The following is a 27170-nucleotide window of genomic DNA, read 5'->3' as shown; positions in this document are numbered from 1 at the left end:
CGATATGAGTTTAGTATTTGAATTTTTTTTTGCCCAATAGAATTGCAGTATCTGAAATGAATCGTAACACAATAAGTATAGGTTTATGTTCGTTATGTTCATAAGAAGGTATTTACATAATTAAATAGGCCAAGAACTGCGCAACCATTCAACCAATTCAATGTAGTAAATGCTTACTAATAAAGTGTTTAAAATTACTTTTGTAAAACTGTCGATTTACTAGACTGATAAAATTTAGGCGATTTACGAACATAAATGTGTAAGGTTTCATTTTGAAATACTGCGATTCTCTAGTAAAATAAAAACAGTAAAACATTGAAACAGTAATTTTTTCTTTTGTAAATCGCCTAAAACTATTGATCATTCTGGTACAAACACTGCGCCATTCTTGACCAATGTTATTTTGTAAATGCTAACATGTATAAAACGATTTTGATCTTAGAACATTTTTGCACATTGTAAAATGAGAATAATTCTGCACACTAGATATTTGTTCTGACCTTAATAAAAATGATACACATGTCTTCATATATTTCCAGCCCAGACATGTTTAACAACCTCAGTGGAGTCCTTTTTAAATTATTTATATGCTAAAAAAATAATAGAATGACTGTAATGCTTCCGTAATGTTTCTGTACTGCTTCCGTAATATTTCTGTAATGCTTCCGTAATGTTTCTGTAATTAGGTGTTTGACAAGAAAATTTGTAAAGTTGTGAATAAAAACAAATTGTCATTAAGGTGACTGATATGGCTAACATAACATTAGGCAGTTTAATGGATGTTAGATTTTTTCCTATTATCACTTTTCCCGTGTCATTTATTTTTTCTTTAAATAATGTAATACGTATTAGAATATATTGAAACTTGAAAATGAAAAAAAAACGTGTCAAATGTGATATTTTAAGAATTTGACTACGTGCATTTTAAATTTAATTATGTAAATTTAGTATTTGTGTTTAAGTATTAATTTTTCTCTCAGCACATTTAATAATTGTATTTACTTTTATAACTAATTGAAACTATGAAAACTAACTAAAGGTCAACAAATAAAGTGAGTAGTATATATTCTTGAGAAAATTAACTGAAATATATTACACTGGCAATTTAACAGATACATTACACGAATTGGTTTTTCATTTTCTTTCTTCTTTTCCGAAATAACTATCCTATCATTTCAGTTAATAATGAACCTGGTAGAAAAAGCATGTAAAAATAGCAATCCAGTGTTTCCAGGTGAATTTAAAATGCAGAACAGTTTTTCCTTTTGATCACGCTGAAAACAAAATCACGTTTACTTTTAAGAAATATTTGTTATATTTTCACGGGAGTAAATTCTAATAGCTATGTATTGTATGTAGTGTTTAGGTTATCATTTATATTTTCATAGGAGTAAATTCTAAGAACGGCGGTCGGGGTTGTAGTGTTTAGGTTATTATTTATGAAAAATAAAACATTTTATGAAAAAAAATATTGTATAGATATGTTTTACTGTTTAATATAAATAAATTTACGTTTACATTTTGATTATTTGTTTGTTAACTGAGTTGTCATTTAAATTTGTTAAATTATTATGATATGTACATATATTTGTGGTTTCATGACAGAGTGATGTTGTTTAAATAAAAGTGTATAAAGTGGTGAACCTTTCTTTTATAAAGTTAATTTGTCACACCTCCTTGAAAATATCTTACATTTTTGACAGGTTAAGTTTTTGGCTGTTACAATATGAAACAAAACAAAACAGGCTTCTTATATACGCATTCTTGAAATAATGCACGGCGGGGCACCTGAGATCTTCCTCCACCAGTAAAGCCAAACTCCGCGCACCGGGTAACCGCTGCCTTCACACAAATCACGTGATGGTGATCTTTTCATATGATTGTGTCAAAATGGCGGCTATCGTTTAAAATCTTGAAAAAATGTTGTGATGGCAGAGAGCTAATCCTGTAAGGGGAGATCACTGCGTGAGAGATTGCCGAACAGTTGGAGCCTATACTGTTTTGGTGTGACGTAAAACCCAATCAAACAAACAAACATATACCCATTCCTGGTCAGGCTTTAAAAATATATAATAATTATGTTGTTTCCTAAACGGATTTAATCGTTCTTTGATTAATAGTGCCACTTTTACATATCTTATACTCAGAAGTGCATTGATTACTTCATCTTACAGTTAAATAGAAATAGAGAATATTAAAGCAATGGAATCTGCATCAAATAAACACATACATAAATAATCCATAATTTTTAGTAGATCTTTGTCTTACTTTTACTTTACTGTATTTTTTTCCAATAAAAAAAATAATTTGATGTTCATAAAACATTCTAAATAAGCCATGTATTCATTGGTTATTTTCCCCTCGTCATAGATAGTCGTTATTTTGTAAATCAGAATCAATATCACTTAATCCCACGTGACTGACCTCACTTGTCCGTTTCCCAATCTCTAAAAGCTTCATTCTGTTATTGAAAGATTCTGATTGTTTGCGTCGGCGTCCTTCGGCTGCAAGCATGTTGGCCAGTGCTGAGAGTGGACCGGAAACGGAAAGTTGCTGAGAGCGCCGTCTAGATACGCTTGAAGTTGAAGGGTAAGATTGTGCGAATCTGCCAAAATTTATTTTAAAGAATGGCAACCGGAAATTGCGTTTACCTAGTGACAACAACGCATTTCGATGCGCATTTCTTTCATTGCTCCGCTGGCTGTAGACCATGTCTGCCAAAGATCGTAAACCGCCAGTTAGAGAAAGTTGTGCTCGTTTTCTGTTGTCTGTTAATTCGATATCATTCCAGTCAGTGTTCGTGTCAGCGTCACTTGTATCATCGTTATGTAATGCGTCAATGATGACGTCACTATCGACGTCATTGTCCATGACGTATCCGTATGGTAAAAACATGAAGAGATTACACACAGCGGCGAGGATCATTGCCGAAATTAGATTCATACAGGGCTTCATGATGTCCTTTGATATTTTATTTCTGAAAAAGAAGAATAAGAAAAGAGTGATGGATTTTCTTCAATAAGTTTTTAATGTATTATGTTATCCGGTATAGGTCAAGAACGCCTAGCAATTATATAAACTCTATGGACCTTCAAAAATGAAAAAAAATGATTAAAGTTAGAAGGAATTTCCGACATCTCCAAATGAAACGGTACTGAACAAAACTGAAAAAAAATGATATTAAAGGAGTAAATTGAGAAGAAATTTCCCACATCTGCGAATGAAAGGGTACAGAATAAAAGAAAAAGGAACTGAAGAAATCAAAGTGTAAGATTATGCACCACCTACATTGTCAGTATGATAAAGAACCTGCTTTTGGAACAGTACAACATTAATCACGACAACTGTTTAAAGGGAGACAAAGGCAAAATTTCATTTATTAGTTTCGAATTTTTCATTCCTTATTCTGTAAATGCCCACAAAATGAAAATATTAGACTGTTAAAGGAACAAAACTGTTGTCCATAAAAATAATAAAATGGTGGTTTCTTAACCTGACCAGCGTGGGTCAGGTTAGAGCGCTAGGATATCACAATAGTGTTCAATGGAACTCTGGAAACGTTAAAGAACATATCAAATGAATGATTTTGACTTGTTTCAATCATACAATATCCACAGTATCTGTTAATGTAACTTCAAGGATTCAAGTAATCTGACTTGTTTTAAAACTATTCGGTGATTCTTTTGGCGTCTTAATTTTGTTCAACATATATAGATATATATATGCTTCAAATTCATAATATATAGAATTTAAACAGAAATTCATGCTGAAACTTTTAGAAATGTCATTTTAGGGCGAGTTGAGTACAAATATCATTTTAATAGTTTTGTCATTATTTTGACTGAATATCCCTTTAAGGAACTCCACTGAGGTAAAATGGCTGAAAACTTGATTTTTTTATCAAGATCAAGTGAATGACCTATAATTGTAAAATCAACAGAAGATAATATAGAAATGAGCCGTGTCACGACAAAACCAACATAATGGGTTTGTGACCGGCATGGATCCAGACCAGCCTGCGCATCCGCGCAGTCTGATCAGGATCCATGCTTTCGCTTACAAACCATATACCAAGATGAGAAACTGATAGCGAACAGCATGGATCCTCAACAGACTGCGCGGGCTGGTGTCGCAAACCCATTATGTTGGTTTTGTCATGACGCGGCTCCAATGTAATCAGAACTAAAAAGAAAATCGAAAGTTAGTGGGAGTCATTGCCAAATTTGAGTGCAACTCTTTTCATAAATGGATCATTTGATTTATCTGGAATATTGGGGTATGATCTTAAAATGTGCACACAATTTATTTGTTCAGACTTACATAAAAGTATTGAAAAAAGAATATTATTCTTGAATTATAATTGGTTGACACGCTATTTATATCGCAAATATCTATACTGCTAAGGACTAAAAATAAACAATAACTCTATTAGTAGAGTAGTTCTATTAGTAGAGTAGTAATGCCCCCCCCCCCCCCCCTCAAGCAACGACTTTTTAAAATACTTCTTCTTTAAAAACAATAACGAAATTCAGAATAACTCCCATAGTAGACAGAATAATAGCATAGTACTTAATGGAAATGCATGCACACTTGCTTTTTTTCAATCCAGTGTTTACTAAACAATAATTTAATCCTGACACCCTCTATAAATAGAAAAAATTATATAGTACCAAGAAATATCTCCCTAAAGCACCCTTATCGCCTTTTCGTCAGGCATTGTAGTAAATGTATTTGTTTTTAGCAACAAGATAGCGGACAATTAATATTGACGCCATATTAAATCCTTTACTTAACAAGCATTTACATTTCGAGTCTTTTCATTAACCATTTTGTGACATTTAGTGTATCGGAAAGCAATTAAGGTCAATTAATTCTGAGGATTGTCAGAATAACAATGACTATTTTCAACAAATCTACATATCACATATCATAATTTTATGACAGTTTCAATTAAAGGCGCATCATGCCTCAGAAATCAATATTTTTTTATTGTTCAGAAAAGTCAAGCATGTGTTAGATTATGCTTAAATAATGCATTTAGAGCACGTGAGATGTTAAACAACCGACGCAAGTTGCCTAAAACGTGCAGTGATGTGTAGTAAAGCTAGTAAAATGTAAACAAAGCAGTATTTTGTCTTCTATACAAAATGCTAAATGACTATAATTATATAAATTACTAAAGAGCAAAAGAAGCAAAATCTATAAGGCCAATGGACAACTTTTTTGAATCTATATACAATATACAAAAATAGAAATAAAAAGGAACTTACTGAAAATGAAAATGATAGCATTTCGGAAACTTAATGGGGCTTTAAGTAGACTGAGCTGTCCATTATATAGACAAAGGTTTTAAGTTCACTTCATTACTCGATATCTAAAGGCAAACATATGCTAGATATATCGTTTTCTGGGTCAAACCTCATAAAAAAATCTTAAGTCATGATAAAAACTGTCAAAATGTTTCACCACTTGACAAAAGTACACTTTTACATTTTGAAGCTATTTTTGTCCCACATATACATACCACTGAGACTAACAAAAATGTCATAAATTTTATTCCAAGAAAAAAACAATCTTGAAAATTTTATTGCAGGAAATGTCACTTTGCTTATTCTGTGTCTGAATATTTCATATTGGATAAAATGAAAGTACATAAAACATTAAGTGGCCTTTTTATACAAAGGCTGGTTTGTTAAATGTATATATTTATAAAGTACATGTAGATGACAATGTATACGCACATATTAAAGTGTTCATACACGTATATAAATTTACTTTGCACGATCGAAATGTTGTAGTGTTTTATTTCAAACCTTAAATCATTACGTATAAGGAAAATACATAAACAAACTTATTCATATCAATAAAATTACATGATTTTGGAATTTTGAACTTAACCATAAGTCTGCTGCGACAAAAGATACTACCCTTGCGATAACTGCAGACAAAGATAAGCTAGTACTTGTTTGAAAGAAATTTTCACTAAAATGATAACTTTGTTTTAAACAAATTTATTATAACTCGATTAGAAGAGGTTCTAACTACTTATATTTATAAGTCACTTTCGAGACCATCTCCTGGAACTAACTAGTACATGTACTGGTGTCATATGAAGAAACATGGTCGCAACCCGATAAGGACCCGAACCCATGATCCATGGGTTTGAGAAGCACACGCAACAAATTTATTTGACATATCTTATATTTTATTAATTTGATATGAATATAATATGTAATGATTCACGCACATAGGTAAGTGGGATGAAAAAAAGTCTTAAAACTTAAAAAAAGAAGTTAAGGTTTCAAGAAATGTGTACACTGTTACTAAATAAATGACTATATTGTCCCGTTAGGACCATCGCGACACTTACACACATTACTCAAACAACGAAACTTGCGAAATTTAAATAGTGTAAAGTCGATTGAGAATAATAATTTTGATGTGATTCAGGCATAAGTTTTGAAAACAATAACTTTCGAAGATACTCGCGTTACCATAATGCTTGCTGATAATTATGCCATGTGTTTAATGTCATTATGTTTTTATTTTTGGAGAAAAGGACATTATGTACTAAGGCAGCTTTTTTGTCCTCGTAGTAAAATTTATCCAATGTCTAGAATACGACGATAGCGTGACACCTCTAAAGTATAATCTATAATTATTTAGGTTGAGCCATTTTACCACATCAAGTACTCATTTAGCTCATCACGCACGGTCTTCCGGTTTGAGATATCTGATAGTGATCTATCATAACTTTCTATGACTTTTGCATGATTTTCCAGCGTTATGCTAAATTAATGTACCTTTTTATATATTTCATGATTAATTGATGTTGTCATCGTGAAGTTCACATGTTGAAGTTTGCTGTTAAAAGATTATCTACTATCTTGGAAAGGGTTATGTGTGAAGAAATCAATAATATGTAAGTCTTGTTTTCTTTGTACAGTTGCAAATTACGAAAACATTTTAAGAAATATGAAATAATGCAACTGTATCAGTCCATTACCTCCATGAAATTCTCTCGAATCTGTTCCTGGAACCAGAACTATGCAATGAATGTACGGAAACAGCGGTTTGTTTCATACATTGAAGGAGTTTAAAAATTTGGTAGCAGTATTCCGTTTATAGCGTCTAATGTTAAAAATGACTAAAATATAAAATAAGGATTGCCTCGTAATGATCTTATAACATATCAACCCCTCTGTGAAAATATCAACATAACAGTGTCTCGGGTATCATCTTAACGAAAAAGCTGTAATTTGGATATATTATTGCAGAGTCCGTTTTTATTGCACAACTGATTGACTGTGATGAAAATGCAACACAATTATGTCGTCGCAGAGTTTTGCAATAAATTTATTGCTTCACTTGTTATATTGCAAAAGAGCTGTACAACAGAGTTGTACAAGTCAAGATGTCCCATTTTGACAGATATCTCTCTCCATACCCGTGTAATTATCAGAAGTAATGGAAAGAGCATCGAAACACGAGGCTATCTGATTTGTACGAGGGGGTGTAGCCCCCCCCCCCCCGAGTATAATCAGATTCCCGAGTGTTTTGATGTTTCTATTTTTTTGTATTATAGTCAAACATAAAACCACGTTCCCTTTTGTCACAATATGAAACCCCGGGAAAGTAGTTAACCAATGAACTAGCGTCTGAATATGATACATTTGTATTTCTGTCGCTTTCCCTTTCTCTTCTGTCACATAAGTAAACCCAAGCAAAAATGAACCAATCAATGGACATGCTCTGGAGTGCGGGTAACTAATACCTGCGCTCCAGTTAACGCACTGTGCATGTATATGTATACGATTTGACTCTGACAATTTTCCACAGAAAGGTCCCCAAACTGTGATACAATTACAGATATATACCAGTATTTATTTGTATTTTTCATGTGTATCACATTTGATAGGATAATCTAACCTTTTTATGTTAAAGTGAAATCTTGCTCATATAAGTGTACATGGTCAGTGAAAAGATCAAACTGAAAATTACTTGAGGCTTTGCAAATAATTGTTTTCATTTCCATATTTTACTGTGAAAAAAGAATCAATTATTCAATAAATTTCTAAAAAATATCGTTCAGAAAACATCGGTAATGCTCAATTTCTAAAACGAGTTGGGCAGTCTGTTTATAATTTAGTTTGGATTTAGTATTATACACATTTTTCAGTATAATTTATTAGTCAGTCACTATTGTAATTATAGTCATTTTTATTTGTTTAAGTCGTCAGACCAAAAAAATAATGGTTGCGAAATTTCAGACCCTTATGCTGTTAATTGCAAAAGCCGAAAGTAGGCTGCCTTTTTGAAGTGGTTACTTCCCTTTACATGTAAATTAACGCCAAAAAATCAGGGGATCGGTGGCACTTTACAAAATCTAATTGGTTTATAGTCTCACAATCTTCACCTTTCTGACATTCTGAGACCCAAACAAAGTCAGCGCCTTCTGTGCGTTGATTAATATATTAATAATTCAACTCAACTTGGCAGCGGAAAGCGCATATATACTGGAATACGGTATTTAATGTGGTGCTCCGACACATTTTTAGTCTCACTATTTTTATAATACCGGTATCAAATGATAGGATACAAAATCACATCTTAAAATCCTACATCCAGCTGTAAATTTCATTAATATGATGATTATCTAGTTATCCCTATAAAAGGTTTGTTAGACAAGTTTAAAAGTTGACTAAGATAAATACCTCCTAATTAAGCTAATTTGACAGACGTGTGTGGGAGAAATGTTGCACAAAGGCACTTCCATTAAAAAGTCATTTCACACCGTAAATCCAGGATCCGTATTCCTTAAAAGGTTTCTCCCTTCGAAACATCATTTCTCTAATAATGTATTGAAAGCCAATGTGATAAGTTTGTATACCATCTAAACATTCATGAAACAATTCTAAATGAAAGTATTTTATAAATACAACATAACTTTTATTTGAGTAAGCTTCATTAACACTTATCATATGAATCACTTCCGGTGAGTATGTTTCCATATTCACTTTTTTACAATAATTTAGTCCTTGTAGGGTTCAATATAACAAGAGTATAATTACAGTGCATTAATACCTATTTTTAAAAAATGCTTGATTGATAATTATTATGAACGGAAAGCACCATGAACTTCCGGTGATATGTTTTCCATTTTACGGACATGTTTGTAAGAATAGTCATACCACGTGGTATATGACGTCATTTTTTATGTATCGTTATGAGTTTCAGAAATTGGTATTTTTACCATATATCAGGGTTTTACCCAAATATTTGGATATATTGTATATGACACAGGGAATCATTTAAATCAAAAATGGAACAGATTTCCACTAAGCATGCGCTGTACTTTTTCATTTAAACTGGTATGTAGTTAATTAATACATTTATAAACGAAAGTTTTATCCTCCGAACTGAGACAAAATACCTTGGAAATGACGTCACATACCAAGTGTATGGGCACCCTGTATATGAGAGCATAAATATTGTAACGCAATTTAACTTTGAAAGGTCATAATGCCCCAGAATTGATTTCATTTGTATGTCTCAAAAGTTTGTTGGTGTACTTTCATAGTATACTCAAAAGTTGCTCAAAGGCCAATTACCACAACCTTCTTTTTTATCTGTTGCTTTTATCTTGGCAATAAGTACAGATATAATGATTTAGTATTTTGTACGGAAGTCAAAATACTAGATCTACTTTATTTTCATATTGCGACTTTTGTGACAAATTATTTCACAATTAATTTTCTCTTAAACCTTTACTTTAACATTACGTAATTCATATTTGAATTTTCTTAAAAAGTAAAAAAAAACATATTTGTTTCAAAGACAGCATGTCTAATATTGTAAAAACTCTTATTAAGGGGAACTATTTCTTGTAATGGTGATGAATATTTTCTTTCATAGAAGTGGTTCACGAAATGGAATCCATTCCCATTTTACAATGAATAAAAATCATTGGACTTCATGTAGCATTCATGAATATCGTATTTTTATTCTAATTTTATGCATATTAATCAATTTCGATTATCATTTTTGTCGTTAAAAAAGACAAGCATTAATTGACATGTTGACGTAATAGGCAATTGTTTTTGTCATTAATGATATTCAATATGAGAAAGCATTTCTAATGGGCAACTGCCTTATAGAAATGTTTTTTTATGGAAGGGGTCTCCGTGACTAATTGTAACATTTGTCAAACGCTGTTTCAATTTTGAATCCCATGAGAAAGGGGTGAATATCTTTTAATAGCTAAGTTCAAAACGGTTGTTACGTGATGAAAATGCCTTCATGCATTCCCCACACTCGAATTTTTCATTTCGTTGACATGGTTTGTACTTTGTTTTGTATCTAGAGAGTCCAAATATCGATATATATATTTTTAAGTAGACCAAAAGAAAGCAGCTTGGTTTATTTTAAAGTAAAGACAAAATGTAAGGGAGGAATGTCCATGGGCATGTCCGTCTAAAATAATTTTGCTCTAGAGTTTAGGAGTGCTTCATTTGAACAAGTTATTTTTCGCTCTAGATACGGCCTATAGGGACGTTGTGCCTCTGATAATTCACTTTGTACAACTAAATACAAATAATAGAGAAAAGATAACGTTTTTATTTTCGTTCTAAAAGTGAATATTCTTGAAAATATATTTAACGTAAACGAATTTCAGGATCAACCCTCATAAATTTCGATGCTGAATCTGTTAATTTAACTCTTTAAGCGTTATATAATACAATTGTTAATACATTTCCTTTGTCGATTAATAAGATAACGTTTTATGATTGCTTCTTTTATCAATCAATGTAAATGTCGCATGGCGTAAACTTTACATGTTTTAAAGTACTTGAGGCATAACGCAACTATAAATAATTCAGTAAAGACTCGGAATATGGATCTGTCCTATTTCCGTGTTTGTTTCTTTTTTTCTTCTTTTTTTTCTTTTTTTTCTATCCGTCTAACGACAGCATGTGATCGATTATAAAAAGCCAAGGTTCCGAGCGGACGTTGATGTAAATGATATAAACCGATGATATGAACGCTACAATTATTACTAATGAAAACAAATTTGATAGTGAATCTGTCATATAGAAATTGTTTGTACGACAAAACAGAAGTTCTAAGAAAACAATGCATCAATTTCTTCGTATTTATTTTATATATTAGGATTGGTAAAAGAAACGTCCAAAGAAATTACCTCTTTTTGTTATTATTAAACGTTAAGTATCACAGGGTACCTATATAACATGACTTTTGACATCTGTATGTCCGAAGGGGTCAGTACAAAAAGTCCGGGCTATATTTCTGTCATAATTGCATGTCCTCAGAAATATTTTCATATCCTCAATAATACATTTATGCCTTCAGCTTTAAGTGTATGTCCTAAGATAATGATTATCATAATGATTTTAATGTTTGTGTCCTAAGAAATACGATAATGTCTTCAGTTTTAGGTCCATTTTTCATGTCCTCGGCACTATTTTTATGTCTTTAATTATAAGTGCATGTCTTAAATAATATGTTTTTGTCCTCAGTAATTTGTTTCCTGTCCTTATAAATATGTTTATGTCATCAACATGCTTTAATCGAAGTGATTTTATGCCACCAAAACGCTTTAATTAAACAATCCCCCTTTGCCCTTAGTAATACAAATGTATGTTTATGTCATCAACAGGCTTTAATCGAACAATCGCCCTTTGTCCTAAGAAATATGTTTATGCCATCAACTCGCTTTTATCGAACAATCCCGCTGTCCTAAGTAATATGATTATGCCGTCAACACGCTTTAATCGAACACTCCTTATGTTGAAATATAGAAATCTTTTTTTTTTTATATTTTCAATTAGTCGTTCATTAACACCCCCCTGTATCAAAATAATGTTCAAACAAAACAAAAATGACAAAAAATATCACAAAGGGTGAAATATGTTTTTTCTCGTGTCTCTGCAAAAGGCATTGACATATTATAAGTCAAGGCATTGAGTTTGACATTCATTATTTGTGATAAGCAAAGTAAAACGCTGTTACACTTGTTGTCATTTTTGATGCTTTTAAACAGTTAAGTGACCTCGATGACCATTTGGTAAAGTGCCATGCCGTTAATTAAGACGATTTTCCGTTAATGATCGGGAAAAATGGTCTGTAGACAGTACAGTAAAAAATAATGTTGAAATTGAAGGAGGAAATTAAAAAAGTAACATTATATTAGTAATATTATGAACAGATTTTTTCCCTTTTTTCATATATTCTGGTTTGATCGTGAATTAAAAGTAATCTAAAGTTAAAGGCCACATATGGCTCAGAAATGCTACCAATTTTATTTCATTTTTTGTATTTTGTTACAGCTTTCAAAGAACTTCTTATTTGCCATAAACATGGTCTATCTTTTGCAACTTTAGCTCGTTTGGTAATTTATATAATTTAGTGAATTAGTATTTTGTCAAATTATTTTGCACGTTCTGTGCTACTTTCTGTAGTTGTTAAACATCTAACATATTCAAAATTAATCACCCAAACACTATTGAATACATGTTTGACAATTCTATAGAGTTCATAAATATTGATTTCTGAGGCATAATGTGCCTTTAAAAGTGTATAATGCTATATCGTATGAATTGAAACATCTTTTTATAAAAACTCTTAACAGTAAAATTACAGTTTGTTATTTCCTTAATTTTATGATCGATTCTCGAAATAATGATAGTTTTAACATAGAATGTCTCTGTAATTTAATGCGCATGAATATTAAACGTAAAGAGAATAAAATATTCCGGAACAAAATATTATTCTGCAATTTGAAGAAGGGTTTCATCCGTTTAGCAATGATTTTGTGCATATGCCATTCATTTTATGGCAATTTTCTACCATAGTTAGTTCATACATTTAAACATTTTAGAAGTAGTCTTTATTAGAATAGAAACAATAATTTGTTGGAGCAGATATATAGCTTTATATTCTTTAATCAAGATAAATGCATGTTGAAATTTTATAATCATAAGGGTGTAAAGGGGAGTATATAGAAATGCAATTTTAGTGATTTTGATAACAAGAGAGTTGCTAAGGTGAGACCGCGGCGGGTTTTATACTGTTTAAGTCTATTTCTGCTTACCATTTTAAACAAGAATAAATGTAACATATATAATAATATTGGTTCATTGAACATTGTAAAAAGCACGGATAATATTCGTACATTAAAACCTAAATTTCAATTTTGAGATGGGTTAAAAAAAGATTTTTTTAAGTGTATTCATATGAAAATGACATGTTTGTCATAATCTAAGTTCTGACTGTGAGCCAGATTCTTTAGGGCATGACATCCATCGATATTTCGTTACATGTCAAAAACGTAAGTTCTAAGTAAATAAGGAAGATGACCTAATGAAATTTCAGCATTATTGCTTTAATGTTGACACATATTATTAGATTAAGTTAAGTAGTTCTGATATCACTTCTATGGTGGCATATTTCTGCCACCAGATAACCATATAACTAACTAGTTATTTTAGAGGTTAACTAGTTACGTAACTAGATAACCTCTTAATTAACTAGTTAGGTATCAGGTTAACTAGTTACGTAACTAGTTAACCTCTTAATTAACTAGTTAGTTATCAGGTTAACTAGTTACGTAACTAGTTAACCTCTTAATTAACTAGTTAGTTATCAGGTTAACTAGTTACGTAACTAGTTAACCTCTTCATTAACTAGTTAGTTATCAGGTTGACTAGTTACGTAACTAGTTAACCTCTTAATTAACTAGTTAGTTATCAGATTAACTAGTTACGTAACTAGTTAACCTCTTAATTAACTAGTTAGTTATCAGGTTAACAAGTTACGTGACTAGTTAACCTCTTAATTAACTAGTTAGTTATCAGGTTAACAAGTTACGTAACTAGTTAAACTCTTAATTAACTAGTTAGTTATCAGGTTAACAAGTTACATAACTAGTTAACCTCTTAATTAACTAGTTAGTTATCAGATTAACTAGTTACGTAACTAGTTAACCTCTTAATTAACTAGTTAGTTATCAGGTTAACTAGTTACGTGACTAGTTAACCTCTTAATTAACTAGTTAGTAATCAGGTTAACTAGTTACGTAACTAGTTAACCTCTTAATTAACTAGTTAGGTATCAGGTTATCTGGTGGCAGAAATATGCCACCATACACTTCACATCAAAGCCTGAAAATTTAATTTTTGTCAATTGTTTAATGAGCATGAAATATGTGATGAATTTCATTATAATTTTAATATGTAGTCATTTTACTTATGAAAGGCACATGTATATCAATAATTAGTTAATTACTATATGTTTCGTAGTACTGTACATATGTTTTAAATTTTCAAGAGCGTTAATTTGGTAGGTAGTTGGTAGTTGGATATCCGCATAACCAACTACCTACTAGCTTTGGTAGTTCCTAATTATTTAACAGGTGGTAGTTGGTAGTTTAGTTAACTATTACCAGACTGAAATATGAGAAACAACACAGAATGAAGAAAGGGGCCTAGTTGTTTATTCACGCAAATCCCAAAATAGATAGCAAAAGTTCGACATACAAACTACCATCTGGTAGGTAGTTTGGAATTCACGAATTACCAAATGAGTTCCCTGGTCGACTTAGGGAAACCGGGTGATACCATTTGGTAGAATTCACCTATCTCATTATATATCTGCTACTATTTTTCATGAAATATTATGTCCTGATTTAAGAGAAATACATGTTACATTCGAATAGCCTTCAACCTTCTTGTTGATAGTTAGGGATTCATGCATGCATATAACCAACTGAATCCCTCGGATGACAAAAGGAGGCAGGGTGTTTGCATATTGAGAACCTACATTTTTCTCGTTATATATCCGTTATACATGTATATATTCCGGAAAATTATTTCTGTTTCAAGCGGAAAATATGCAATATTCGTATTACCAACTACCTCCAGGTCGATAATCGGGGATTCGCGCCAGTAACCCTCTTAGTCCATTGGTGAGCATAAGGAGGCAGTGTGTTGATATGTTGGACAATCAATCCTGCTTTTCATATTTCTGTTAAATTTATTTCGGAAAGTGACTTTTTAAGGGTGAAAATCCAAAGTTCGAATTACCAACTATACCTTCTGTGAGTTTCCTGGTCGATTTATGGTGAAAGGGGTGTTTCCATATTATAGAAAACACATATCTTGTTATATAACCGTAACATTTGTTAACCGTTAATATCCATGCAATATCTGAATTAACTTCTGGCAGGTAGTTGGGGATTCAAGCGAATAACCAACTGAGTCCCCTGGTCGAGAAGAGTGGCAGGTGATACCATTTGATAGAATTTATCTATTTTTTCATATATCTGTTACCTTTATTCAAATAAAAAATAGATGAAATTTATTTTTTATAAACTAGAACTATTTTGTTTGACGGGTGACTAACGTAGTAAGGGCTTTTTTGCATATTTTGACATTTTACATCGATTGAAAGTGTTGTTTGTAATATGCAAATTACTTTCTTTGCTTACTTGAAAATACTTTACCTTTAATTTACATTACATTTATAAAATTTTCATGACAATTAGCATGAGTCTGGAGGTTTGCTACTGTAACATATACTTTTTCACCTAAGTTCCGGAAAAAGAAATATTTTAACTGGTGAAAATAGATAACATAGACTTGTCTCAAACCATCTTTTATCTTCAACAATATTATAGTTTCCAGATAACTTATTGTCACTATTACAACTGCGATACTATTTGAGCCGTGTCAAGACAAAACCAACATAATGGGTTTGCGACCAGCATGGATCCAGACCAGACTGCGCATCAGCGCAGTCTGATCAGGATCCATGCTGTTCGCTTACCAACCCTATTACAAGTAGAGAATACGATAGCCAACAGAATGGATCCTGATCAGACTGCGCGCATGCATAGGTCTGGATACATGCTGGTCGCAAACGCACTATGTTGGTTTTGTCGTGACGCGGCTCATTTAAGGAACATTTTTTTTTCTGGTATGGTTTTTATCGTTTGTCAGTCCTTTTACATGGTATCATAACCCCTCGAGCAACGACACGAACGTCAGCCATTGTAAAACAATTTAAACATAACAGCTATATTTACTATTAAGGTGTGAAAATTTCAATTGTATACCTCAATTTATTTTTGACTAATGTGATAATGTATATAGGGACTTCCAAAATAGTTATAAATCAGAGCGGGCGCTGTGGTGCAGTGGTAACACTGTCTGACTACAAATGTAGGGGTTGCGCGTTCGACCCCCCGCTACTCCACTAAAATTACTAACATTCTTTCGTAGGGAAAATGATAACTACTGGCACAGAGGACACTACTGACACACTGACACACATACACTACTGACACAGACTCTACTGATAGACAGACACTACTAACACACAGGACACTACTGACACACATACACTACTGACACACAGGACCCTACTGACACAGACACTACTGAAAGACAGACACTACTGACGCACAGGACACTACTGACACACAGGACACTACTGACACACATACACTACTGACACACAGGACCCTACTGACACACAGACACTACTGACACACAGGACCCTACTGACACAGACACTACTGAAAGACAGACACTACTGACGCACAGGACACTACTAACACACAGGACACTACTGACACACATACACTACTGACACACAGGACCCTACTGACACAGACTCTACTGATAGACAGACACTACTAACACACAGGACACTACTGACACACATACACTACTGACACACAGGACCCTACTGACACAGACACTACTGAAAGACAGACACTACTGACGCACAGGACACTACTGACACTACTAACACACAGGACACTACCGACACACAGGACACTACTGACACAGACACTACTGACACACAGACACTACTGACACACAGGACACTACTGACACTACTAACTCACAGACACTACTGACACTACTTACACACAGGACACTACTGACACACAGGACACTACCGCCACACAGGACACTACTGACACAGACACTACTGATAGACAGACACTACTGACACACAGGACACTACTGACACACAGGACATTATTGCACCACTGACACACAAGACACTACTGACACACAGGACACTACTAACACACAGACACTACTGGCACACAAGACACTAGAGACACAGGAAACTACTGACACTACTGACACACGTACACTACTGTTAACAGACACTTCTTGCACACAGTACACTACTGACACACAGGACACTACTGACACACAAACACTTCTGGCACACAGTACACTACAGATTCATAAACTAGTGCACACAGAACACTACTGACACACAGTACACAACATATTCAGAGACTAGGGGCATACAGGACACTACTGACACACAGACAACAACTGACACACAAACACTACTGACATACAGTACACTACACTACTGACACACAGACACTACTAACATACAGTACACTACTGACACACAGACACTCCTGACATACAGGACACTACTGACACACACACACTACACTACTGACACACAGACACTACTGGCACACAGGACACTACTGACACACAAACACTATTGACACATAGTACATTGCAGATTCATAAACTAGTGCACACAGAATACTACTGACACACAGTACACAACATATTCAGAGACTAGTGGCACACAGGACACTACTAGCACACAGACACTTCTGACACACAGACACTACTAACACACAATACACTACAGATTCTGAGACAAGTTGAACACAGGACACTAATGACACAACTGACACTACTAAAACATAATTGTACTGACACACGGGCTATTACTGACACACTGTATTGAACAAAAGACACTTCTGACGACACACAAGACAATACTGAACACAGGGCACTACTAGAACACAGACCTGACACACAGAACATTACTCACACACTGATCCAAGGCACAAATTTATCACAGCACACTACGCGCACAGCAAGCATTACTGACATAGAAACACTTAAGCAGGCCACTATGTACACAGCAAACATGACACACATGCAAAGAGGACAGTATGTACACAGCAAACATGATACACATGCAAACAGGACAGTATGTACACAGCAAACATGACACACAGGCAAACATGACACTATGTACACAGCAAACATGACCCATGTGCAAACATGACACTATGTACACAACAAACATGACACACAAGACACTACTCATTGCTGATCTGACAAATATGGCACACACGGAGTAAACACGACTCACAAAACTCACACAGACCACTACCGCTCCACTCACATGCTGAGCATGACACAGAGAGTATCATCATTATCATTTATTTTAAATATTGATAAACAGAAAATAAACACATATTTTTGCTGTTTCTCGATGTGATCCTGAAACAAAAATGAATAATTTACTGATGATAGTTATTTTAATTAGTACTAGTAATTCGAACTTAGCATATTTATATGACGAGATGGATGAATTCTACCAAATGGTATCAACCTTTACCAGGGAACATAGTTGGTTGGAAAAGTACTTTTTGTTTTGAGGGGAAAACATGCAAAGTTCGAAATGCAAACTAGAGAATCGCTCGAATTACTAGCTAGGTCCCCTCCTATATTCCGTGTTTAAAAATGTATAATATGTTCTAACATTTTACGTTGGTGATAGTGGATTGAATTAGCAAGTAGCAGCTGTTAAATAGTTTGAATTTACGAATGACCTGCTACCAGCTAATTACCAGCTAGTAGGTAGTTGGTTAATCGAATGTCCAACTACCAACCAAATTGACGCTCATGAAAATTTAAAACACATGTACAGTAATACGAAACATTATATAGTAATTAACTTATTATTGATATACCTATGCCTTTCATTAGTAAAATAACTACATGGAATTCATCACCTATTTCATGCTGATTACAAAATAAGGCAGGCTCTATTTATTTTATCCTTTAATACCAAAATAGCGACCTTTCTCTATAGGAAGGTCAGAATTGAGATATCTTAATTCATAGAGAGTAATTTGATTGATTACTTGGTAAACATAGTAAATAATGTTCTGTTTTATTTATTTTGAGATTTATCGTAATCGTGATTTTATTACATGATTAAAGTAATCAAAATTTGAAATATTCTGAGTTTCTCAAAAATCAGAACAACCGTTACATTCAAAGCAGATTTTACTTTTTCAATCCACTGACAATGCAAACTACCAGTATTAATGATTTTCACAAATCTAGTCTTACGATACCTTTTTTTAAAATCTTAGATGCGAAAAATGACGGAATTACACAAATTTATAAGGGTTATCAATCATTTATAAAGTACTTTGAATAGACAATTACCGAGCATAAATAATGCAGCAATTTCGGAGGAAACTGTAATAGTTTATCTGGCTATAAATCATTAAAACCAAAAACAAAAAAAACAAAAAATAGAAAAAAACAAAAACACTTGATATTAAATAATAAGTTAAGCAAAAACAAGAGAATGATATCTTTATAAAGATTCGCCGAGCCAAGGCCTTACATTTAAACTTTAATGAATCCTATGATTTTCTGGGGATTGACTTGCGTGTTTGTTGCACGGCCTGAATTGCATGTTGATTTGCAGGCAGGCAATTGCGTGTGCAGTTTTTGTGTTATGTAACGTGACCTTGGGCTAGTATTGTTATAAAATTGAGGCTAGTGCATGCGTCCGGGAAGAATTGTTCCTGTTCATGTCATTTGCATTATACAAGTATGCAAGGGAAGCAGATTACTTCGTCGTTGATATCTCGGTGGTTTGCTTTTACGATTGACAACGTCAAAAAGTATGGCTTAAATTGCTCAAACATAGCACAATAACTGATTCAGCTAACGAATTAAAGACAATACTTCATGAACTGTATCATACACATGTCATCGCCATATTCAACGTCTATACTAATCTGTCCGGGCCCAACTTTTGCCCAGGTTGAATGCCCAAATGGCCTATGATCTAAAAAAGTTATTGCGCAGACTGCTATGTTAATAAATAAAATGATGTCTAACGGGCTTATTGGATCTTAAAATACTGCAGGTTCGAAATGTCGCTTTTCGTTGTATAAAATTCCTATATACACGGCTGCGGTCAATTTATGAAAAAATCTCACTTACCGGTTTCGAGTTATACTTTCCAAAACAACCATTTATATAGGACCATATGACTAGTCAAAATATCTATAAATAATAATATAAACGTCACGATTATTCAATGAAAGTCGACGATACAAACCCGCAGTATTATAAGGCTTAATATAATTGGTTGTATATAGTTTTTATAAACGTCTCGATTAACCAATGAAAATCGACGTTACAAACGGCCAGTGTTTGTTTTGGGTTTTACGTCACATCGACATAGTATAGATCATATCGTGACGTAGGTCATATCGCGACTGGTGGAGAGAGACCTCATCAGCCCTTCCGTGCATTATTTCAGGCACGAACGGGCACCTGAGTAGAACCACCGACGACCCTTAAGCTAGCTGTATAGCTTCCTCACACGAAAGAATCCAAAGTCCCTGTTGGGATTCGAACCCGCATCGGTGAGGGACAAATGGCCAGTGTTGTTAACAAACCCTTATCTATATTAATTATAAGTACAATTATTACCGATTGTTCTTGCTACATTCATCGGACAGAATGGTTGTTTAATGAAAATTACTTTCGTTATAAAAGAAACTTGTTAATAATGTAATAGACACACAGTGATAAATGACTAAGATTAGATTCACCTCTCGTAAATTAAAAATTAACGCAGTGTACATGTCGGTGATAAGAATTGTGCACTCTTAGATGCAAGGCAATCTTAATGATTTTTTCTATAAATAAATGTACCGGTACGTTCTGAAGAATTTAACTGCAGAGGCAGTCTTTAAGTGTCTTAAGAAAAAAATGAGTTGTTTACTCATACATACCGTTACATCTTGTCATCGCAGAGATGCTTTACATGTATTTACAATTGCTGCTATCTAAACATACTTTACTTTATCAATGTCTTATAATTATAGAAGCTCCACTGAAGAAATTGGCTAAAAAAACATTACATTTGGAATTCACAAATAGATTAAATAGAAAAATGAGCAAAAGATAGAATATAGATATGCTGAGAGTTATTTTAAAAGTCAAGAATTCTATGATGTTAGCTGTGATCCATTTTAATGTCACAACCAGGAAATCCATTCAAACGACTGGAAAGGTCATTTTTCAAGTTTTTGAAAGAAAGATTTCAAGATATAAAAACTTCCAAGGTATTACTTTAGATTCAAATAAAATGCGCAGTGAGTCATTTCGCTTAACATTTCATTCAAATAATGTTACGCTTTCTTCAAACAATTATATTGGAGTCACTCAAGATGACTGATTCTTCGTTGATTAAAATAATATCTTAAACAACTTTACTTTTTGGAACAGATATTCATCCTACTGGAAAAGACGTCTATTAAACTTAAATGAATTGTAAAGAGTCGCTGTTGTAATAACAAAAGTCATTGCAGCTTTGCGCCCAAATTTTCCTTCCACATTTGTTACTTAGTCTTTAACATTTGTTACCCGCGTAATTTTTTTTAAAGAATGCATTTGTATCATTCCAACGGTCAACTTTTATAGAAATGTTTTTAATCTTACACTCTCTTACCTTGTAAACATGTTTTTATATTTATGTACTTGCGTAGAGTGGAACTTGGATCCCACATTTGATTTAATGAATCAACAACGGTCATTTATCCTGAAAGGATGCGGGGTGTAAGTATTTAAGATGGAACCTAAGCAAAAAGTACAAATTTGGTCGATGTCTGTTTCAAATAAATGTACTACTAAAGTCTCGACGCATAAAAGACACAACCACAGAAGTATGCCTAATGGGATATTTGTACTTTATTTCTTGTAAAGATGTAAGAAAGGTCTCTCGATTTTTTTTAGTACATTGCGTATTCTGAACAAAACTTATAGTTATAAGGTCATGCGCCACACGCCATTCTGACGATTGTCCGGCTTGGAAAATGGGAGAAGTCGACATTTAAAATTGAGCAATTCGATGTCAAATTAAGTAAACTTGATCAATGGGTCATACCTCACTTTACCAAGGATAAAGGTTACACGTGACAAAAAGACCTTTAAAATATTTGGCAGGGCATAAAATGATCATAACGAGAAATAAGTAGAATCTTTAAGGAAAGGTGAAGTTGGGATATGAATTACTAGTTGAAATGCTTGCCCGAGAAGACAATGTGTAATGTTTAATTATTCAGTTACTTTCAGGTACATTTGTATATCGACACAGTACAATGTCAAATGCATGTGAATTGTTTGAACATAAAAGGGAAATATGCACATTGTGCTCCAAAGCTTCAAACCCATTTCACAAGGACACATCTGAACTGTGTTGTTTAAATACAAAGTAGCATTGTATATGAATAAGTTAAATCTATGTTTATGTAAGACCTGAATTAACTAAAAATTCCCACTTAAATTGTTCATTATCAAACATCATTATGTGTGTTGAGTTTAGAAGGAAGAATATCAGCTGAACTAATTTCAACACTATCACAAATTTATACTTCCATACACCTATGCAATTTCATACAGACATATACCCAAAAGGAAGGGCTGAATTCTGGACTATATCATAATTTCACATCAGGATGGATAATAACACGCGGCTTTCGGATGATGGGTGCTTAAATAATCGAGAATAAACCGATAATGTTACTTCAGAAAGTCAAATCATTCTTTTAAGCCGGTGTTGGGTAGTGGAATTGATTATTTTACGGGTGTGCAAAATTTGAATTTTAAAAATGAACGAACAATTTCAATCGATAGTAGGCTGTGATTTTCTTCGTTTCGTTGCTTTATGCGTATTATCTTTATATAATTTACTTTTATATAACCAAATTTATTTCAGAAGGCAAGAAGAAACAAAGGATAAAAAATGAGACAAACCTTAAACCATTATGCCTTTTAGCATGTTGAGCGTATTTATTCCTTAATTTTTTAGAATGTTCTTTTTATCTCATTTTAAGAAAGAAAAAGGTGAAACACATTACTGACACAAAAAATGTTGCGACAAAAGCATCTACGCTTTCACTTAAAGATGTTTTTATACTTTCATTGATCTCGACATTTGGCGCCATTTTCTATTAAGTACATGACAAAAGCGCAAAAGCATTTTGAAATACAATGTAAAATTCATAAGGAAATGTGGAAAGGATTTTTTTTACTGAAAAAAAATAGGTTTTGGAATGACCCAGAAAATGGATATGTTCAATATGTTTTAAAGGAATAAATATCAGTAACACTCTCCCCCACCGCCAATTCCCACCCGGCCTAGTACATGTATGTTTTAGAATGAAATGTTTCGAACTATAGCAGTCTATTCCATTAAAATATCGATGCAGGCTAACAATGCTTTAGAGCTGTTGACTGTATATTTTTTCGGACGAGGTCCGTCTGAGAGCTGTTTGACTTCCTGTAAAATTTACAGGGAAGAAGTGAATATAATTAGAATTTTCAGTGGTCGTTTTAAAATTACAAACTGAATAATCAGGTAATTTCATACGCCATTCCAATATTAGCAAAATTATCTAAAGGTTCTTAAATGTATACAAGCCTATATTATTAGTTAATCTTAAGGAGTTTGGGAAACAATCTTTCTATGTTTTTAAAATCTTTGAATCGTGCAGGTTACTCTTCTCAAAAGTTAAATATTTTACACAGCTTTTAAAAATTTTACGGAGTTAAACTGACATTTTATAAGTTTTGCCAAAAATTAAGAGAATCCAAAACGCATGTCTTTGAAAACACCGAAAGGCATCAATATTAATTTAAAAAAAAAACGATCGTTTCTGGTACTTTCAGTATTCGTGAAATCAAATGATTATTGGTGTTTTCCATTGATATAAATGTTTGCATGTTAATGAAACATATATTAATGTGTTCATAAAACGTCTGGGTAAGGTAAATTTACGTAGACATGACAGATCCATTTAGAAACATATCTTGCTCAGTTTCATTGATTTAAGCATTTAATGCAATGACAAAACTCCGGAACAACTTAAACAAGTAAACGTAGTTTTACCTCGACCGAATATCTTTTGCAAAGATACTTCTCGTTACTACTCTGTTTTATCTATTATGATAACAGATACATGTCAAAATTAATTGCTCCAAATTGAAGAGGAAAAATATGCCATTCCAATTTAGTTACATTAAGACTTTTGTTTCTGAAGTAGGGCATACAGCTTTTGGAACGTTCGAAACATCCAATGAAATTATAAGCTTTAGTTCCTGCATAATCTTTTTTATAAAAGATAGGAGTCATAAAACTGTAGGTAATGTGGAAATGTTGACAACTATATGTGGGGTTTGCCACAAAACGATCAAAAAAAAACCCCACATAAACCCCAAATATTAGTATGTTCGTGTGTCAGAACTTTGTATCTGGTCTTTGGTCCATGGCTTTGTCGTTTATAATAGTTATAAATATAATTTTGCATAATGTATAGAATTCTCCGCAAGCATTATGTTTCCAGCTCAAAGGTTTGGATCAGATTGGTTCTCAAAGGGTTAAAACTAAGTTGATTTGTCTCAAGCATACATCAGAAAGGCAACGGTTACTTGAATGTCAAATTAATGGTTGTGCCTGATCATTTCTTTGTCAGTCATTCACAGATATTTTTAAGATAATAAGACGCAGTGATAATACTATAAAAATGTGTTTGTTAATGTTTTTAATCTTTCTTATAACACTCTTTTCAGTATTAACCTTGTATTCGTTGAAAACAAAGGTCATGTTCTATGACTGGGCCCAGCTAAAGGGGTACTTGTTTCTGTTTCTAACTACAGGCATTGCTTTACATTGTATGTTCTAGATTTGTATGGCCATCTTTCATAATTTCGAGGTTGATTTAAATTGTTTGTCTGTTAGCTTGTATTTTTACAATGTACCGTCAAAATTGAGGTTATATCTAAAAAAGAGGCAGCAAAGTCTGTGTTTTTGGAAAAAGATCACGTATTACTTGAACCCGTGCATATTTTGTTTCCATAGATCAGGATTTCTTTTTAGAATACATTTAACACATATATTAATATTCCACGTTATAAGTGTAGTACATGTTTTTTTGTTTGTTTTGTAATCGTAAAACATATTGCACATAACATCCTTACATAATATTTAAACAAAAACATCAATATGAAAGTTTTGTAATGTATAATATATTCAGTATTTTCCAATCTTTGCTTCATTTTCTATGACATGGTCGAGTGTATAACAAAAGAAACGCTTCCGAAATTTATATCACGTGTTAATGTTCTTAAATGATCTTCAAGAAGGTGTTGGTATCTCAATATGTCCTCGAAAAAGAAAGACAGAAAGAAAGAAAACGCGGTTTTATATCTAATATAATTCGAAATGAGCATATCGTATTTTGGTTACATTGAACGATTTGCATTATTTCGACGGTATATTTTTATTTAAACTTCATACAACATATTAATGCAAGTACATTTTGACAATGCAATATTCTTCATTTTCTCTTAAGACTAAAGCTCTAACCATGTAATTATGATTTTTATGTTTGAACTCGTTTATACTTGTACGCAGTTGAACTGTGAACAAACGTTCGATTTAATGATATAACAACGTAAAAAATACAGAATATATGCGGGAAGTAATTGCAGAAGACGGACTTGAAGAAGCCAAAAGTACAGATTGACTGATAGTCACGACGTGTATTAGGATCAACGACAAAAGTGTGCCTAGGAGGTGTTGTACTGTTACTTGTGAGAAAGGTCTCTGGGATACTTTAAAAATCGGGGCTTTCTATATAAAATTTCAACTATTACGCCATTCTGCCAAAACGGTGCGGCTTTAAAATGAAAGAAATTGACATTAATAATGGAGCAAATCGATGGTAAATTAAGAAAACTGAAGAAATGACTCAGACTTCACTTAATTGATAATGTACGTTAACAGGGACAATGGATTTCGAATAATTTCACTAAATTTCACAGAAAATGAGACAGCAAGAAATTAGTGACATCGTTTAAATTGGGTGGTATTGGGATTTGGGTTACTTGTCGGAATACTTGCTAAGTAATTAGTAAGTCGTTAGTATGAATTAATGTTAAATGTGATTAGATTCTATCGTCATAATAAATTTTTAATTATTCAGTAACTTTGATATAAATCGAATCAGTAGAATTACAGTTGTCTGTGAACTCTTAGAACTTAGAACAGAAATATATTCAGCTTAATGTAAAAGACTTAGCCCAATTTCATCAACAAAAAGTTTTTTATGTTGTCAAAATACAATAAATAACCTAGTCATTGATTTTTATAGGTTGGATTTTACGTCTCACCACGACAATACAGGCCAGTAAAGTATGGTGAATTTCCGGCTTCATTGGTAGAGGAAGACATCTATGGTAACAATACAGATAAAATTAATTGTGATCTATATGCCAAAAGAAAAGACTAAATTCTGGACTATACTTTCTTATTTTATATCTTATAGAATATAACCAAAGGACCTTCAGTTTTTGATCCACATGCTGTAGAAATCATTTTTAGGCCAACTCATATCAATTTAGCCACGTTTCCATTTCTAGAGTCCTTGACACTGTCCTTTATTGAAATTATTGTATTGATATTCAAAGCATCATTACTTTTCGAGATTTTATTCAGAAATTTAAACTATGCTTTCAAGCAGGTGCATGGGTGATGGAATAGTGTGTGTTATATTGAATTTTTTGTTAAGTTCTCAACCTTAAACTGTTTTTGCTCTATTCAAATATTCTCGATTTATTCCTCTTGCATAATTAATTTCATTAGAGGAAACAGAAACATAATGAACGAGTTTGTCTAAAACCACTATGCCTTCTAGGATTTTAATTTTTTTTTCCACTCTGACGGCATTTTTTCTTCCTTTTTTCTCATTTTTAAGAACGAATTAAGGTGAAACACATTACTGACCCAAAAACAAAAAAGCAACAAATACATCAACACTTCATTTTGTGATGTTTTTATACTTTCAGTGATCTCCAATGTTGGCGCCATAGTCTATAAAGTGCACAGAAAAAAATCTAGAGTATATTAAAATACAGATACAATTTCTTTTACTTACAGATGAAGTGAAAAAAAGTTGATTGTGTTTTACTCAAAGAAGATTTTTAAGGAAA

At 32.9% G+C, this 27170-nt stretch overlaps 1 protein-coding gene across 1 annotated transcript in view; it reads right to left on the bottom strand.

Moving 5' to 3' along the window:
• Positions 1 to 2102: 2102 nt before the first annotated feature.
• The window catches only part of LOC132736947 (uncharacterized), a 41464-nt gene continuing 16396 nt past the window's right edge, over positions 2103 to 27170 (bottom strand). Inside the window, exon 2 of the mRNA XM_060724161.1 lies at positions 2103 to 2977. Within this exon, the coding sequence (XP_060580144.1) occupies positions 2365 to 2955 (591 nt within the window). The 5' untranslated portion in view covers positions 2956 to 2977 and the 3' untranslated portion in view covers positions 2103 to 2364. The remainder of the gene's footprint in view (positions 2978 to 27170) is intronic.

The sequence above is a fragment of the Ruditapes philippinarum genome, unplaced genomic scaffold (assembly GCF_026571515.1).
Source record: "Ruditapes philippinarum isolate M1 unplaced genomic scaffold, ASM2657151v2 ctg1920_1_1_1_1, whole genome shotgun sequence".
Classification (NCBI taxonomy): Eukaryota; Metazoa; Mollusca; class Bivalvia; order Venerida; family Veneridae; genus Ruditapes; species Ruditapes philippinarum.
This window is presented reverse-complemented; position numbering and strand designations above follow the sequence as displayed.